Here is a 19,770-nt window from a genome sequence, read left to right as displayed (position 1 = left end):
AGGTTTCCTCGATTTAATTAAAATTCCCTAACAAGGTACAGTATTTCTGTTTTTTTAAACACATGTTCTTTACTTACATACTTTTCATCTGCAAAGGCGCAACTAACTTCTGTCCAATGTGGTAAAAAAAGGTAGCAAACATATCAATTAAAATTTTACATCAGATATTCAGTTGAGTTATAAAAAAAAAATATATATATATATACCATATTTTACGGACTATAAGACGCACTTTTTTTCCCAAAATTTTTTTGGGGAAAATGGGGGTTATATGTGTAAAATAGTAACACTTGTACTCACCTATAGTGCAGGCACCATTCCAGCAATGTTGGCGCCGGTTCTCCCAGTGCTCGCATGACACTTCCTTCAGATGTAACTGACATTCGGATGAACTAAGAAGGAAGCAACAACTCTCATTTCTTCCAGGTGACAGCTCCGTCCAAATCAAGTGAGAGTGAATCGGCCGCTAACTGGCTGCAGGTCTCTTGTGACATAATGTCACGTGAGCCCAGGTAGAGGAGGTGCCATCATTGCTGCAATAGTGCCAGCACTAGAGATGAGTATATCTGTTATTATTTTACATGGGGGAAATATGGTGACTGACAAGGGGGTTATTTGAGTAGTGGAAAACCCCTTTACTACAACAGTAAAAAAAAAGTAGGATTTTGCCAGTCTGCAGCCACCACTAGGAAGAGCTCTCTTTGCATGGATATATGTAGCCCAATAAAAAATCACTATCCAGTATGTTCCTCCTAGTGGTGTCCGAAGCTTTATAATGCAGCTGTATAATGGGAAAAGACTCAGTAGATCAAACTCGTACTGTGCAACAAAGAATTTGGGTGTGTGGGCCTCTGTAAAAAAACTGAGATCTGTGTGTCCAATCATAAAAACAATTATTTTTTTTTCTCTAAATCTTTATTTATACATTGGTTGTTATTTTATCCTATTTACAGATGACTGTCTTCTCACTGCACACATTTGTTAACCGCTTAGTAGGAATAATAAAATGAATCTAGTAATACAAATAATCTGGACACTGTGACATCGTGTATGAGCTCATTCTGTATCTGATTATGATGAAGTGGTGTATCAGTACTCTACAGTTCATGGAAGAATTCTCTCTTATAAAAAAAAACCATCCGCTATAATTCTGAGAGACAAATACCTCCCAATATGTTATCAGATGACAAAATAGTTTGCAGTTCTAATAAAAAATGGCCGCGTATGTATTCAGTGGTCACACTCTTCATCCTCAGCATCTTCTTCTTCTTCCTCGAGAAAAGCAGATTCCTCCTGTTTTTTCATCTGTGTAACCCCTGTAAATGAACGGATATAGATCACATTAAATTGTCTTTACAAGCAGACTGACTGTCGGTCCTGTCTTATATAAATCAATGGTTTCCTTGTAAAGTCAATCTGACCCTCACAAATTAAAGAAATAAAATACTGCAGGAGGTTTCTCAATATGAAACCAAAAGGACTGAAAAATATAAATCATTGGGTTTTCCATTCTATACTTATCATTTATGATAGAAAACAATACATAAAAAAGTATTTCTCAAGCTAAGTAAAAGATCGCCATGACCTGGTGGTCTAGTGATGAGTGGGCGAGGAGACAATGGTTAACAGTGCCACCAATCTTCCGATACCTACTCCATAAAGGGAACTGTCTAGCATTTAGTGGGTATTAATTTATCCATTACCAACCTTTCAGGTATAATGCACAATGGCACAGTATATCTAAAAGTGTCACTATATGCGTCATATAGGGGTCAACTGAAACTACCACTGTTATGATTAGGTAACCAAGGAGGATAGCAGGGGAATAGGCTGGGCAACCAGATAACCAGAGAGGTTGGTAACTTAGCAGATTGCAGACCCCTAAACTGACAGCGCAACTAGAATTAGCCGTGGGACCTATGATGCCCTAGACACCTCTGCACAGCCAAAGTATTCACTAAGCCTAAAGAGAGAAAGGGGAAAGCTAAACTGCCCCGGAGTAGAACCCCAAAGGAACAGATAGCCCCCGAACATATATTGCCGGTGAGACAAGATGAGGCACAAAAAACAGGCAGAAAATAGAGTAAGCAAATGATGGGGCCCACACTGTCTAGATAGAACAGGACAGGAAAGGATACTGTCTGCAATCATGCAAAAACCCTAAGAAAAAATCCAACTCGTCTGATATGCAAAAATGCTGAGGCCACGCGACCTCTCCCCCACTAAATCAGAACTCTGGTGTGAATTGGATGCAAAACTAAAAATACTGATATAACAGGGAATTAGAAATACTGAAAAAGACTGACATGAGCTGTGGCATATGCAGAAGAGTCAAGTACAGGTCCCAGCAGGGAGCAAGGCTCTACTCACACCAGCAAAGCAGAAATCAGAGAAAAGCAAAAAATGGATCAAATGCAAAAAGATTCAAGCAGACAAATAACTTATCTGAAAGATGCAGTACAAAGCAGGAGGTAAGCAGACTTCCAAAATGCTCAAGAAGAAAACCAAATCACCGGCAACAACTGAGGGAAGGTTGCTCACTTAAATCTCTCCAGTCTGTAACACCTGACCTCCAATAATCCTCAGGTGATTGACTTCTGTCAGCCAGACCAGCTCCATTGCCAGCAGCAACCACCAGAGGGAGCCCAAACTCAGAAGCCAGGTCAAAAGTGTTCACAACATACCACTATCTTAGTAAATATCAGAAAGTCTTAGTGATATAAATGTGATGTGGGTCTAGCTGTAATTTCTGCATCTTAGTCTTCTACATTTAGCCTGACATGTTACCTTCCTCTTGCTCAACAGGTTATGGTTGAACTTGATGGACTCAAGTCTACATTAAGCCTTAAAAACTACGAAACTACCTAGAATAGCAAGCATTTACCGGCATAAGGTCCATTTAGACAAGCCGATAATCAGTGACTGAATGTTCATAAGAATTCTTGATCTTGACTTCCAATGCTATCTAACCAGCCGGCAAATACCTATCAAAATATTCATTCTTTAGGTGCGATGATTTTTAAGACGGTGTAAAAATCATGGTTATGGGCAGCACATCATCCTGAGTAAACTGTGACGTGCTGCCAACATGATATTCTATGTGCACAGAATGATCATATGAAAGATCATTCCGTGCACATGTTCATCAGCACGTGAATATAGGTGATCACTAGAGTTGGTGTGAATTCATGTGCACATCACATTCAATCAACCACAGCATGGCCAATGAATGGAAGAGGGTGTACCACCTCTTACCCAGTGATGACCACGGCTCTTCTTTTGATTAGCCAGCCAGGCATGATGATTGATGCCAGACCGGCTAATCAAAAGGAGATATACTGTCAGATAAGAGATGGTACTTCCTCTTCCATCCAGCAGCCACCAAGCACTGCCGTGGTTGATGGAGTGGGATGTGCAATTGTTGGTTGATGAATTGCCTGGATTGGCCCATCTAAAGGGGATATTAGTACAGTGCCTTGCAAAAGTATTTGGCTCCCTGGAACTTTTCAACCTTTTCCCACATATCATGTTTCAAACATAAAGATACCAAATGTAAATTTTTGGTGATGAATCAACAACACGTGGGACACAATTGTGAAGTTGAATGAAATTTATTGCTTATTTTAAATTTTTGTGGAAATTCAAAAACTGAAATGTGGGGCGTGCAATATTATTCGGCCCCTTTAACTTAATACTTTGTTGCGCCACCTTTTGCTACGATTACAGCTGCAAGTCACTTGGGGTATGTCTCTTTCAGTTTTGTACATCGAGAGACTGAAATTCTTGCCCATTCTTCCTTGGCAAACAGCTCGAGCTCAGTGAGGTTTAATGGAGATCGTTTGTGAACAGCAGTTTTCAGCTCTTTCCACAGATTCTCGATTGGATTCAGGTCTGGACTTTGACTTGGCCATTCTAACACCTGGATACGTTTATTCGTGAACCAATCCATTGTAGATTTTGCTTTATGTTTTGGAATCATTGTCTTGTTGGAAGACAAATCTCCATCCCTGTCTCAGGTTTCCATCAAGAATAGTCCTGTATTTGGCTCCATCCATCTTCCCATCAATTTTAACCATCTTCCCTGTCCCTGATGAAAAGCAGGTCCAAACCATGATGCTGCCACCACCATGTTTGACAGTGGGGATGGTGTGTTCAGGGTGATGAGCTGTGTTGCCTTTACGCCAAACAAATCATTTGGTATTGTTGCCAAAAAGTTCAATTTTGGTTTCATCTGACCAGAGCACCTTCTTCCACATGTTTGGTGTGTCTCCCAGGTGGTTTGTTGCAAACTTTAAAATACTTTTTTTTATGGATATTTTTGAGAAATGGCTTTCTTCTTGCCACTCTTCCATAAAGGCCAGATTTGTGCAGTGTATGACTGATTGTTGTCCTATGGACAGACTGTCCCACCTCAGCTGTAGATCTCTGCAGTTCATCCAGAGTGATCTTGGGCCTCTTGGCTGCCATCTCTGATCAGTCTTCTCCTTGTTTGAGATGAAAGTTTAGAGGGATGGCCGGGTCTTGGTAGATTTGCAGTGGTATGATACTCCTTCCATTTCAATATGATCGCTTGCACAGTGCTCCTTGGGATGTTTAAAGTTTTGGAAATCATTTTGTATCCAAATCCGGCTTTAAACTTCTCCACAACAGTATCACGGACCTGCCTGTTGTGTTCTTTGGTCTTCATGATGCTCTCTGTGGTTCAAACAGAACCCTGAGACTATCACAGAGCAGGTGCATTTATACGGAGACTTGCTTACACACAGGTGGATTACATTTATCATCATTAGTCATTTAGGACAACATTGGATCATTCAGAGATCCACAATGAACTTCTGGAGTGAGTTTGCTGCACTGAAAGTAAAGGGGCCAAATAACATTGCACGCCACACTTTTCAGTTTTTGATTTTCCACAAAAATTTAAAATAACCAATAAATTTTGTTCAACTTCACAATTGTGTCCCACTTGTTGATTCTTCACCAAAAATTTACATTTGGTATCTTTATGTTTGAAGCAGATATGTGGGAAAAGGTTGAAAAGTTCCAGGGGGCCAAATACTTTCTCAAGGCACTCTAAATGTAGAACTTCCCTATTTGCTTCATACTATGTATAGTTGGGGGCATTTTATGAAAAAAATGTATAAACTGCTTAGTTAATGAGAGCCAATGACCCCGACCTTATAATATATTATTAAAAATATCTGACATTTATGGCCAGGATTTTGGAAAGTACAGTATTTACTTTATTGTCAATATATTAATACTATTTACATGTATTATATGGAACTAAGTCAAGAAGGTATGAGAGGAATGGGGTGACGATACAATTTGTATCAGATGGATGCTGCTTAAGGCCTCTTTCACACTTCAGTTTTTTACAATCAGTCACAATCCGCCAGGTTTTGAAAAAAACGGATCCGCAATTTTCTTTTGAGGATCCGTTTTTTCCCCATTGACTTCCATTATTGGCGGATTGTGACGGATTGCCGGCCGTTGCATCCGTTTTTTTGCGGATCCGCCAAAAGTTGCTGTCCGTCACCATCCTCAAAGATTTCAAAACGGAGCTTGCAACGTTTTTCTCTCTGTCTGGCGGATCCTCCAGACACTGATTTAACCCAAAATTCTTTCTGGGTGCCGAAAAAAAAAATTCTCACAAACTGAAGAAAAGTCAGATCCACAATTAGAGGTGCTGGGTATCTAACATGCTGTTGTTGTTGGCATAGGACAAGCAGAAGGATGCTCAGTAGTGGGTTATATTCACCGTTAGGGTACCGTTACACATAGCGATGCACCAGCGATCCCGACAACGATATGGATCACTGGTGCATCGCTAAGTGGTCGCTAGTGAGCTGCCACACAGGCAGATCTCACCAGCGACATCGCAGGGGTCGGGGGTCGCTACTTACCTGTCAGACGCGGCGATCCTGATGTCCTCCCGCCCGCGTCCACGCGTCGCTCGTCGTCACAGCAGGAAGCTGACGACGAGAAATGGTCCAGGACGTTCTCGCGCGACCAGCGATAACCAGCGGGGGAGCAGTCGGAGGTAAGTATCACATGTAGCGATATCGCTAGCAATATCGATGCTACGTCACAAAATCGGTGACTTTACAGCGATATTGCTAGCGATATCGCAGTGTGTAACGGGGGCTTTAGGAGTTATTCAAATGGGTTTTGTTTTTTCCATGATGTGTAGATTAGTTTCGTGTGCTCAGGCTGTGCAATTCTACCAAGCACCTGGCTGACAACATTTCTTGTTGACCGATGCAATCAGCAATTAAGTGGTTACTGATGGTTTCTCCATAAATGCTGTTTTTTGCTGTCAGTCATAGAGTATAATAATATAGCCAAAACTGAGCAAGGATGGGAAGTAAGCACAACAAAGTAATCACAGACACAGATTCTTTACTGTAAAAGCAGCTATGGAACTCTGACACATGAAGTTGTGATCATTGATTCACTAGAAAAGTGCAAGAATAGCCTAGATGCCTTTCTTGAAAAATATAATATTACAGGTTAGAAAAAACACACACAAAAAAGGTGGAAACCAGCCTGACCGTGTAATGCACAAATAGTTGCTCCTCACTGGTACAGCGTGGATCAAAGTCCGCTGACCACCGGAAAATTCACAAGACAAAAGAGAGAAAAAGGATCCATATGGCCGTATAGATTAAAGTGTTCTAATCTTTATTTCACATGACTAAATGAGAATCATGCGAAATAAAGATTAGAACATTTTAATCTACACGGCCATATGGATCCTTTTTCTCTCTTTTTCCTTGTTAATATTACAGGTTATGGGCACTAGATTCTGTGATGGGACATTAATCCAGGGAACTAGTCTGATTGACAGATGTCGAGTTGGGGAATACATTTTCCCCTAATATGAAGCTGTTATCATCTACACCATGGGTTTTTACCTTCCTTTGGATCAACATATTAGGCTATAGTGGTGGTCCCCAACCTTTCTGACCTTGAGAGCCACAATCAGCTTAGCGAGAGGGTCGCGTGCCACATTCAGCTCCCACCCCCTTCAAAGTAGTGTCAATCAAAGCCCCATTATAGGTTTAATGATAACCAAAGTTTTTCCACATAAATCACTCCAAAACAGTACACTGAGATCTAGGGGTTCCCACAATACCCCATTCAGTATTCTCCCATCAAGGACTCCCAACACACTGTCACATCCAGCTTTGAGCACCTCCTCTAACAGGTAGTACCATCCTTCAGCCTACCATACCTAAAACATCTCTAAACCCCAAAGACCAGTAAATGTGAATCAAGATCTGACTTTCTGTGCAGGGCTACTCACAAAATTCACCATTTTGAGATGTGCTCTCCATACCTGTTTGCTAGACCTGGAGCTAATGCACCAAGCTGGCAGACAGCCGTGAGCCACAATTCATGGGACCGCAAGCCACATGTGGCTCCTGAGCTACAGGTTGGGGAACCCTGGGCTATAGGATGAATCTGATGGATTTAGGTCGACCTTCAACATTAAAAACTGTGAAACTGTGTTTTCATTTCTTTAAGTTTTTCGCTAGCTAAAACTGAGAACATGTATGCACAATAACAGCATGTGGCATTTCTCAGCTGTTGGCTATTCCCCAATACTGACTTTAAATTCTGGCACAAGAGCAACCTACATCTTATCAGCCATATCAGATCTCAACAGCCAACTGACCAAACACAAATCTGCAGATTCCGTATTTCCCCGAGAATATGACCTACCACGAAAGTAATCCCTAGCATTATTTTACGGGATTTTGGGAGTATGCATAAAATTTAAGCCGTACTCCAAAAAATATTGAAACGTTACAGTCAGGACCGGTATTAGGGGCAAGCTGGGCCCCCACTCTCTTATGGGCCTCCAATGTTTCTATTCTGAGCTTAAGACTGCTTAAGGACCTTTTGTGACCTCACATTCATGTGACCATAATGTCAACAAAGGTCCTTTCATTATGGGAGTCTAGAGGAGCTGAAGAGGAGACAGGCTGGTGGTAGGTATATGTACAATGTGTATGTGCAGTGTGTGTCTGTGTGCATACCTGAGTATGTGCAGTTTTTGTGTGTATATAAATGTGCATGTGCAATGTATGTGTGCATGTACAGTGAAGGAAATAATTTAACGTACAGCCAAGGCAACAAAGAAGTGGCGCAAAATGAAGCACATTAAGGTCATGGAGTGGCCTAGCCAGTCTCCAGTCCTCAATCCCATAGAAAACTTATGACGAGAGTTGAAGCTCCGAGTTGCCAAGCGACAGCCTCAAAATCTTAATGATTTAGAGATGATCTGCAAAGAGGAGTGGAGCAAAATAATCCTCATCATCAACTACAAAAATTGACCGCTGTGCTTGCCAACAAGGGTTTTGCCACCAAATATTAAGTCTTGTTTGCCAGAGGGATCAAATACTTATTTCTCACTGCAAAATGCAAATACATTTATATAATTTATACAATGTGAGTTTCTGGATTTTATTTTTGATATTCTCTCTCTAAATGTTAAAATTCACCTACCCTTAAAATTATAGACTGTTCATGTCTTTGTCAGTGGGCAAACTTACAAAGTCAGCAAGGGATCAAACACTTATTTCCTTCACTATGTGCAGTATGTGTGAATATACATGAGAATGTGCAGTGTGTGTACGTATGTGCAGTGTATGTCTATATACATGTGTGTGTGTGTGCAGTGTCTGTGTGAGATGACATGACTATATTTGAATAAATGCCGATTTTTTTTGTTCAAGAATAAATCTGGATTGCTGTTCATGGAAAAAGTAAGACATCTCATGAAAATAATTGCTAAGCCATCTTTTGGAGCAAAAAAAGCATACTGTGTATTATTTTCCGGGAAACACGGTAAGTGCTCCTGCCATCTCCTCCATATTAAATATAGGTGAAGATATACAAGGCACATAAATAGTGCATGGGAACATGTAATGCACACTGTTAATTACAGGAAAAATAGGATTTGATGGCTGAATGTATCTTTGAGGTGCCTGTTTTTCAATATGGCCTGTGCAAAAAAGATCCTAGATGTAAAAACAACATGGCCAGCGACTTACATTAGTAAAGAGATTAAAGGGAATATTCCTGGTGGTCTAGGTTGGTAAAGGAATTAACTTCAGCATTCCTGATTATCTAGAGATCAGTTTTAGAGAAGGACAAAAAGACTTACACTACCCTGGTCCAGCACACAATTTAGTCTTCTGTAGGAGCTGGGCCAAGGAAGATCTCACTTCTGCATTGGTAATCATCTGCTGCTTACTAGACCCCAGTAATATCTTGACATTGCACGACCTAGTTAGCGGCAGGGGAGCCAGGGTTTGCCGGGCAGAGGATTAAACACTGCTCTGATCGCCGGAATGCCAAACCAGAGAACGGTAGTTAGAGTTCTTTTGCTAATCCTTAGTCCTCTAATCCAGGGTTCCCTAACTCCAGTCCTCAAGGCCCACCAACAGATCATGTTTTCAGGATTTCCTTAGTCATGATCCGTTGGTGGGCCTTGAGGACTGGAGTTGGGGAACCCTGCTCTAAACCATCAATTGCATCGCTGGATCAGCAGAAGTTTAAATTTATCAATCATGCAAATATTTTTGCAGCATCTAATAAAATCTTTTTTGAATGACATTGTGAGATTTTATTAGGAAAAGCGTCCATCGTCTTCCCATACATGGTCCAAATGTTAATCTAATTATTTTTCCCTTGGTAAACAATGCCATATTGCTTTGAGCCTCGATGTTACAATGCATCTTACAAAGTCCTTTTATTGTTTGTTCTCTTTGTGTATTCCACATTTTGCTTTTACTGAATGTTATTGGCAAGAACAAGGGGTCACCCTGTCCTGTAAGATTTGTTCAGATTTTATATGTGCGTGACTATTGCTGCTCTCTGATTCGAGGGCATTTTTGGCATGTAGCATGGCCGTTCTGACTTATTTTATACGTGTTGTCAAATTTCCATTGTTCCTAATTATCTAGAGCACTTGTCACCAGGCATTTCTTTTCTATTATATACCGTAAATATTATATTTTCTTTGCTCTGCAAGACTCAAAATGTTTTCCCATTTTTTTCATTAGACTTTTTAAATAAGAAATATACCAATATTGTCCTATAATAATTATTAGAATCTGGCACTTTCAAGATAAATGTAAACACAACAAAATTCCGGACTTACATGTAAACCCTTGCCGAAATAAGGTAAAGAGATCCAGAGAGAATAATTAAAATTATCATGTTTATTAAATATACATAAAAACACGAACAACTGAAAACTGCCCAGTAGAAGGCACAGTGTACCCTAATAACAAATACCGGTGGTTTAAATTCCAAGCCACAGAATACATGAAAAATCACAAATGACGAGTTACATATATCCACATATAGCGGTAACATGATCTGCAAGTATAAGACCCCATATCCATTATATATCAAAAATAATTGCAAATGCAAAAAATATAAATAATAAAAGAAAAAGGTCCTAGACCACAATACAGATCATGAATCTCATTTAGCTGAAAATATCATATCAAAAAAGATATAGCAGCAACATGACTAACCAGTCTAAGTCCCCTAATCAATCCTTATGAGTAAACCGCTCCAATGTGAAAGAAAAAAAATAAATTGTAAACTGTGTAAACAAGGTAACAATACCTGAAGATGGTAGACACAAATGGCGATGGGCACCGCAGCCTCCTCCACCCCAACGCGCGTTTCGCAACAAGCTTCTTCCGGGGGCGAATTTAAACCACCGGTATTTGTTATTAGGGTACACTGTGCCTTCTACTGGGAAGTTTTCAGTTGTTCGTGTTTTTATGTGTATTTAATAAACGTGATAATTTTAATTATTCTCTCTGGATCTCTTTACCTTATTTCGGCAAGGGTTTATATGTAAGTCCGGATTTTTGATGTTTTTAAATAAGAAACAAACTAAACTAATAAAAGGAGTGCATAGGTGCTTTACATGTGTTCAGAATTTGAAAAAAATGTATATAATTTACTAAGCCCCACCAATATCTCGCTGTCAGCGCCGGTCCCCAGCGCCCCACTCATCCTTTTGGCACGCCATGAAAGAGTTTCCTTTTCTTTCCCATGTCAGTGAGCAATACATAAGGGGCTGAAAAACCCCACTGAACATGTGAAAAATAGCAGTGGGAGGCAGGCTATGCAAAAGACAACAGTCTAAGGTTTCAATAAGAAGGGGATAGTGCACTTTGTTAGAATAAAAAAATCTTACTTTACTTTTTGAAAACACAAAGACAGGGAAAAATACTGCATAAAAATGGCATATTTCCTAAAAATACTATTTATGTAAATACTGTACCCTTATGGCATCTTCACGCAGCATTATTGGGGGAAAAAAATAAACTTTTTGCAGCTTTTTTGTCATATTTTTTAGGCAAAAAGTGCCAGATATTAACTGTGAGTCAACAGGAAAATATGAACATAGTGCATTTTTTTTGTATTTTCTTTTGCACTTTTAGTACACCTTGTGAGCCCATGGTGTTCTTGATTAAAACAAAGCATGCTCTGCATGTGACATTTTTTGAAGGTTTTCCTGTAAGCTTCTTTATAGGAAAAAAAAAACCTGCACATATATGCAGCTCATGTATTATTAATACAGTACCAAACGCCAAAATATCGAAATACTAAACAGCCTACTGCTAATAGCAGCGGGCCATGTGGCCGCAATGGGGCCTGCACGTCATGGGGACCTGCTGCCAGTGGCTCTCCGTTCCATCATTCTTTTCAACTTAATCTGAAATGGACATGTAACTTCTGAAATCTGTGTAACTATTCTGCCACTTGTGAAGATGAACTTCAAAGAAAATGATACTCCTATGAGGTGATTTAGGGGAGAGCCCTTGTAATTAGAAATGACTTTTATAACACAAGCGATCAAGTGTTCACATGAAGAATAGCACTATTTCAAGCCATCATATGGCTTGTATCCTTTATTTTCTCCAGCTTTACCCTCTGCAGCCTCCATATCTAATGTTCAGTTGTCTCTGAGCTAGTAATTTACTTATATAATTACTACAGGTGATATGCTCATTTTGTTTTTTTGTTCTTTTTTTGTGTTTTGTCTGTGAAATGGCCATAATGTGAATGTACGCTTACACATTGCCCGTATACCCTACTTATGCTCCGGCTCATTTCTTTGGCTTTGCTGTTGTTTCTTGTACTTTGCACAAACAAAGTTGTGGCCCCCTTTTTTAGCAAGGGATTTAATCTATATAGCTTCCCGTGGACAAGTGGCTGTACAGTCGGGTCATTGTCCTGCTCTGCTCTTATTCACACTGAGGTCGGCTGACATAAGGTAAGGTTTTCATTCTAGAGACAGGATAGGACCATCCAGCCTGGGTACACCTTGTCCCGGTGGGATGGCTTTTACACTTTTTGATCAAAATAGTGTTAACTAAGTACCCTATGTTATTTACATGTACTATTACTATTCACTTACGGTATTTACTTACTACAAGGTATATGCTCATTTTGATTTATTGTTTTTTTTCTTCAGTCTTATTTAGCACATGCTAAGAAGCAGCAGCAGTACTAAGCAATGTATCTGTGACGCCAGCTCTGGGGTGAGATAAACGCTACAAACTAAACCACAGTTTGTGCCTAAGTTGCTGCTCTTCTTCTCCTCCTCAATAGGCAGCTTCAATCTGTACTGTTTTGACAGGCATATTTTAGCAGTTTTTCAAATGATTTTTTTTAAGTGAATGATGAGTTCAAAAGTCAGTAGGGAGGAAAAGAATTGGCTCAGAAGCGGAGAAAGAAACATCTCTCTGATAAGCTATATATATAAAAAAAAGTTAATTATATTCGTATGTACGATTGATTTATGCAAAGTTTGTTGAAATGACAGTGGACATCTAATTTCCCACTAGTTTATAGCCCCTACCTGCAAATAATGGCAAGTCAAGATGGTATGGAGTGTCTTTTCGTCTTGGTTTCTTAAGCAGTTCAGTTCTCTCATTAACTGTTTGCTGTTTGTCATCAGTATAAATTAAAGATTTAGACTGCTCATTGATTCCTGCACATGCAATAAAGCAAATTAAAACATAAAAAGCATAACACGGCAAATCAAAGATCCAACCTAATCTGAGTTTTCTATAAAAGCAAAATAATTAAATCGGTGAAATACAAGCGTCTAAAAATATCGTTCATAGTTTCATCCAGAAAACACAGACAGTTTTTTTTTCTCACTTCTCATTCGTGGGCAATCCGTTTTTGACTTAGCGACTATTAATCATTTCCAGGACCATTTAGTTTCCTACGTTACAGAAATGAAAATCGGCTGCTATACCATGGCTCTGCATGACATCCAATTTAAGGATAACCTGTAGACTTGAATGGAGACGTCACATCCAATTTATGGAAGAAATTATCGCAGGCTGTGATTTTTTTCACACACAGGCTCGATCAGTGAAAAAAATTGATCATCTGCATTGCCCCATTGAATAACATTGGATTGGTTTTTTTGCGATGGACAGGACTCAAACCGAAAATATAATGATGTTAACAACTCGTAGATGTGACTTTAGATACAAAGATGTTTTTTATTTATCAAAATAATTTGATAGCTTTTCAGCATTAGATAAAAACATGGCTGCTTAAAAAACAGTAGGAAATACCTTGTCATGCATGCTGCACTTCCAACTAGGTGAGGAAATCTTTACATATAAGATTAGCTTAGTCTGATTTTTCCACCCAAAATTCCAGCTGTTAAAAAGCATTTCCAACCCAAGGCATAATGTTGGCCATAAATTAGAAAGTTATTGCAAGCAGCACAGTTTGGTTATTGTTAGTGATGAGCGAGTGTGCTTGTTACTCGAATTTTCCAAGCATGAGTCCCTGCAGCTGCATGATTTGCGGCTGCTAGACAGCCTGAATACATGTGGGGATTCCCTAATGAACAGACAATTTCCACATGTATTCAGGCTGTCTAGCTGCCAAAAATCATGCAGCTGCGGCGACAGAAACTAAATCTCCGAGCACATCCAAATACTCGGAGATCACCCGAGCATGCTCGGAAAACTTGAGTAACGAGCACACTCGCTCATCACTAGTTATTGTATTATTACGGTGATTTTGCCATTTCTCTCTTTGTTGTGGTCCTGATTTGTAAGCGTGACCAGCAGAAGTACAGCACACTGGATCAGTTTTAAATGGAAGAAAACGGATGGCTAATTAATGGATCCCTTACTTTAAAAAAAAAGGACAAAAAAGTTGTGTCTACCCAACTATTTTGCCAATGGATTGCTGCTGGATCCATTCTAATGGATGAATACTTGACAAGTGAACATATTCTTAGAAGTGAAAGTGTAGCCAGACCTGAGGTTCATAGAGGAGAAGATTGCCAAGCTGGGACACGTGTTCTCCTACAGGGAACTGAAGATGCTGTGACACAGGAAGGAGCGTGTGGCCCTTATCAAATGGACTTCAAGAATAGTGGTGAGGAGTCATAGCGTTGCACCTCAGCCGGTGAGGTCCTCACATGAAGGGAAGATGAAAATTCCCAGAGGGGTTTCCTGGTCTAACGTAACATGTAAAAGAAGTAATGTGCCTCCAAATCTACCATGAAGTTCCTGCCTCAGAATTATGCAGAAGTAGTATTCTTTAAGTATTGTGCCTGCTATCTGATGTAAATACTTCTCGGCAAGTTGTTCAGCCAAGAAAAGTTTCTTTTTGGATTCTGGTCTCCCTCATTAATCTCTACCTCACCTGGTCGTGACCTGCTATGTCAGTGAGGTAGCATACAGTCTTCAGAGGCGTATCGACAAGGTAACAGCAGTACACACACCCAGCCAAGAACACACCATTTGAATGTGAGTGATCCTCGGCCACAGGTACCACCCCCCCTGTTATATACAGATGAACTAATGTTTGAGGTCAACCTCTTTTCAAGTGCAGATTCTTCTCTTATTTCCTTCTCCTTGCTTTCGCCCTTTGGCAGTTTCAATGTATTTTCTCTTTTTTTTCATTAAAGATTTTATTTTATTATTTTTGAATTTTTCTGTATTTTCGTTTTTTTGGAGGTTTTTTTTTATACTGGAGGGGTTATGCTTACTATAGTGCCTCCTTGTATGTGTTCATAAAACTAAAGACAATAACCTTTAGATTTATTTAAAAAATGTGTTTATGGATGTATAAATATATAGGTGCTTCTTACAAAATTAGAATATCATCAAAAAGTTAATTTATTTCAGTTCTTCAATACAAAAAGTGGAAACACACATATTATATAGAGTCATTACAAACAGAGTGATCTATTTCAAGGGTTTATGTCTGTTGATATTGATGATTATGGCTTACAGCCAATGAAAACCCAAAAGTCATTATCTCAGTAAATTAGAATAATTAACAAAAACACCTGCAAAGACTTACTAAGCCTTCAAAAACATCCCTTAATCTGTTTCAGTGGGCACCACAATCATGGGGAAGACTGCTGACTTGATGGATGTCCAGAAGCCAGTCATTGACACACTCCACAAAGAGGGTAAGCCACAAAAGGTCATTGCTAAAGAAGCTGGCTGTTCACAGAGTGCTATATCCAAGCATATTAATGGAAAGTTGAGTAGAAGGAAACAGTGAGGTAGAAAAAGGTGCAAAAGTAACCGGAATAACCACAGTCTTGAAAGGATTGTTAAGAAAAGGCCATTCACACATTTGGGGGAGAATCAAAAGGAGTGGACTGCTTCTGGAGTCATTATTTCAAGAGCCACCGCACACAGATGTATCCGGGACATGGGCTACAAGTGTCGCATTCCTTGTGTCAAGCCACTCGTCACCAATAGACAATGCCAGAAGTGTCTTACCTGGGCCAAGGAGAAAAATAACTGGACTGTTGCTCAGTGGTCCAAGGTGTTGTTTTCAGATGAAAGTACATTTTGCATTTCATTTGGAAATCAAGGTCCCAGAGTCTGGAGGAAGAGTGGAGAGGCCACAATCCAAGCTGCTTGAGGTCTGGTGTGAAGTTTCCAGTGATGGTTTGGGGAGCCATGTTATCTGCTGGTGTAGGTCCACTGTGTTTTATCAGACTAAAATCAGAGACGCCGTCTAGCAGGAAATTATTAAGCACTTCAAGCTTCCCTCTGCCAACAAGCTTTTTGGCGATGGAAATTTCATTCTCCAGCAGGACTTGGCACCTGTCCACACTCCCAAAAGTACCAATACCTGATTTAAAAACAACAGTATCACTGTGCTTGATTGGTCAACAAACTCGCCTGACCTTAACCCCATAGAGAATCTATGGGGTATTGTCAAGAAGATGTTATGGAAGCAACCTGGGTTTCCATAACACCTCAGCAGTCCCACAGGCTGATCGTCTCCATGCCATGCCACATTGTTGCAGTAATTGATGCCAATGGAGCCCTGACCAGGTATTGAGTGCATTTGCTGAACAAACATTTCAGTAGGACAACATTTCTGTTTTTAAAATCATTTTTCAAGCTGTTGTTATAAAGTAATCTAATTTACTGAGATAATGACTTTTGGGTTTTCATTGGCTGTAAGCCATAATCATCAACATTAACAGAAATAAATACTTGAAATAGATCACTCTTCTAATTTTGTGAGAAACACCTGTAAGTTACTGAAACCAGAACATGTGATGGATTGATAGGAAAATTAGAAGGAAGGAGTGAGATAAGGGGTTAAGAGGTTAGATAGACTTTAAGCAATCTTAAACTATACAGTCCTGCTCATCGTTATTGGCACCCCTTCATTTTTTCTTTTATAGACTGTACAATATTTTCAGAAATAAATGGAAATATACCAAAGTTATATCCTCAGGATTTTTTAACTACTGGTCCAAATTAATGCATTAATAAAACATTGTTTTTCAACCTATATGTTGCAATTTCAAAGAAGAAATAGAATAAACAGCATTTGCAGCAATAAAAGCACCCCCAATTAATACTTGGTTGCACACCCTTTGGCATTGGTGACAGCCTCCAAACATTGTTTGTAGCCATCTATAAGCTTCTTGCCTGTCCCAGCTGGTATTTTCTCCCACTCTTCCTTTGCAGTTTGTTCAAGCTCTTAAATGTTTGCAAGGTTCTTTTTCCCAATGGCAGATTTCAACTCACCCCACAGATGTTCAAAGGGATTGAGGTCAGGACTCATTGCTGGACATTTTAAAACAGTCCATTTTTTATTTTTCAACCATTCCCGTGTACTTTTGGATGTGTACTTTGGGTCATTGTCTTGATGGAGGACCCATGATCTTCGACTGAAACCAAGTTTTCTTACACTGGGTAGAACATCAGTCGTTCCTTTTTGTCTTTTCTTCAGAAATGATTTCCTTCCTTGTCCCATAAAGCTCTGCTTGATTTAGTGTGCAGTGTATGGTACTTGTTGAAACCATGACTGCACACTGTTCCAAGTTGGCCTTCGGGTCTTTGGATGTTTGACATGGTGTTTTTCCACCATTCACACCAACCTTTGAAGACATCTCTTGTTAATTTTCATCTTTCCCATATGTCCAGGGAGGTTCTTGATGCTTCCATGCTTGACAAACTTCTTAATAACATTGCACACTGTTGGAACTGGGAAACCAAGGTCTTTGAAGGTGGCCTTATACCATTTGGAAGTCTTGTGCTTGCTAATAATAGCAGTTCTGATGTCTTCAGACAGCTCCTTTGTCTTCACCTTTGTGACAAAGGAATCGGGCCTATCATGTGGCTTTTTAAAACACTGAAGTCATCATACATTGGCTAATTCATGTCACATGGGCACCAACAATTAATCCCAGGTGATTCCCATTTATGATGTACAACAGACGAGTCAAAATGTGTTTCCATACTAATTTAATGTAAAGGTTGCCAATACAAGTGTCACAGCAGGTTTTAGGTTTTTGTATTTTTCTCTCCCATTGTTTTTTGCTTTAACTTATTGTTTATCATTTGCTCTTTTGTATTTAACACAAGTGCTCTGTACAGAAAAACTGTTTCACTTGATTATTTTTTTTCAGGATATATTCCACATTATCTACTTAAGCTTCATGAGTGCCAATGACAATGAGCAGAACTGTATATATACTATACATATATGTGAACAACGAAGAAATCCAGCAAGGACTCAGCAAACCAGGATTGGAGTAAAAAATACTTTTCTTTATTTCTTCAAAAAGTTTAAAAAGACGACCCACAAGGATCAGGAACCAGAGTGCGTGGCAGAAATAAACGCAAATGGGACTACGCATTTCGGCGGCCTAATCCGCCTTCTTCACGGTCCAAACCATACATATATGTATATATATAGCAAAACCTCATAGAATACCTCCTATCTACCTCATGTGCATATATCTGCCATCTCTCATACCTATTTGGCTGTCTGTGTATCTATGCATTTATTTATCGCACTGCCACTCCATTCTAGTGGGAATAAAAGTGCCATATTTTGGCAATCGGAGGGGTTCCAGTGGTTATAGATCCAATGATCTACAAGCTATTACCTGTCCCTTGAGAGAGCATTTCAAATTATTGTTTGTTGGACAAGCTACCCACAAATGTGAATATACTCCTAATACTTGTTATCAGCTGAAAAACAAGAAACACACAGATTAATTTAGATATAAATCACATTTAGTTAGAACAGAGTTAATACATTAGAACATGGAACAGTACCTGAACAGTACCTTTCATGGCAGGGGCCGAGTAGACACTTTGCTTCCTCTGTTTGGGGGAAACATTCTAGGTATGAGATATAAGAAATAAAAAACTTGTTCACATTATGTCATCGGAATTACAAAGTATATTTCACACAGTTTTGCATAACACATTAGTATTAAGAGCGATAATAAGAAGTAGACTTGAATTGAGACGCTGAGCACACATACTACACCGTAATCAACCTCTCCAGTTCTCAATGGTCCAGTTCTGATGCTCACGTGTAGGACCAGGGTCAAGTTAAGCACACTGCCATATACAGCAAGCTGCAAAACACTGTATTCTGACACCTTTCTATACCTGGCAGAACTGATTATTTCAGCCTTTGAAGACCCATGGATCTTTTTCTGGTTTACAAGTGGTCCTTCTTTGGACCACTTTTGATGGGTACTACCCAGTGCACATTTTAGGAACACCTAACACTTGTCATTTTGGAGGTGATTTGACCAAGTCATTCATCCATCTCAGTTTGTTCCTTGACCTAGTTGCTCAGATCATTACACTTTTTCATTTTTTCAGCTTCAAACACAATGGTGCCTAATTTACAGCACCCTTAACAGGTGCCATATTAAAGGGATATTCACTTCATGTGTCTTTGTTTTAAATGTTATGTCCAATCAGTGCAAAAGAGTTCAACATTTTAATTAAAGAGCAAATAGGATGGGGGGCCCCCCTTTAGAGCAAATAGGATGGGGGCTTCATGGGATTGCGACACCACCTCCCCCATGTTTTCTATTGGCTAATTGGAGTAGAGTTCAGCTTTGGTATGTTCTCTTAGTTCTATCAATGTTTAAGGTTTATTCATAACTCCTCCCTCTTTGATTTATGTTAATGGTACTTACCTTTTGGTGATTGGTTCTTCTAGCCCTCAGGTGACAGGTAGAAATGAGCAACAGGAGTTAACAGCTTTCGGCGCCAAGGCGAAGAACTTCTTAAACACTGCATTCCTGTCAGAAGATTTACAGCAGCCGGGATCTTAATTACAGCTTCCCGCCCGCCCTCCCTAAGTTAATGTTGTCGTGGTGTTTATTAGATGGTGCTCGCCCAGCTTTCTGGGTGGAGACTGGATGGTTTTATTGTCTATGGAGTAATGAAT

At 39.6% G+C, this 19,770-nt stretch overlaps 1 protein-coding gene across 1 annotated transcript in view; it reads right to left on the bottom strand.

Annotated features, from left to right (window-relative positions):
• Positions 1–660: 660 nt before the first annotated feature.
• The window catches only part of PPP1R1C (protein phosphatase 1 regulatory inhibitor subunit 1C), an 82,996-nt gene continuing 63,886 nt past the window's right edge, over positions 661–19,770 (bottom strand). Inside the window, exons 4-6 of the mRNA XM_073577495.1 lie at positions 18,644–18,698; positions 12,905–13,036; positions 661–1,316 (exon numbers count right to left, since the gene is read on the bottom strand). Of these exons, the coding sequence (XP_073433596.1) occupies positions 1,231–1,316; positions 12,905–13,036; positions 18,644–18,698 (273 nt within the window). The 3' untranslated portion in view covers positions 661–1,230. The remainder of the gene's footprint in view (positions 1,317–12,904; positions 13,037–18,643; positions 18,699–19,770) is intronic.

The sequence above is a fragment of the Dendrobates tinctorius genome, unplaced genomic scaffold, assembly GCF_039654945.1.
Source record: "Dendrobates tinctorius isolate UK_male_01 unplaced genomic scaffold, ASM3965494v1 ptg000056l, whole genome shotgun sequence".
Classification (NCBI taxonomy): Eukaryota; Metazoa; Chordata; class Amphibia; order Anura; family Dendrobatidae; genus Dendrobates; species Dendrobates tinctorius.
The sequence above is the reverse complement of the archived record's forward strand: the minus strand, read 5'-3'. Positions and strand labels throughout refer to the sequence as shown.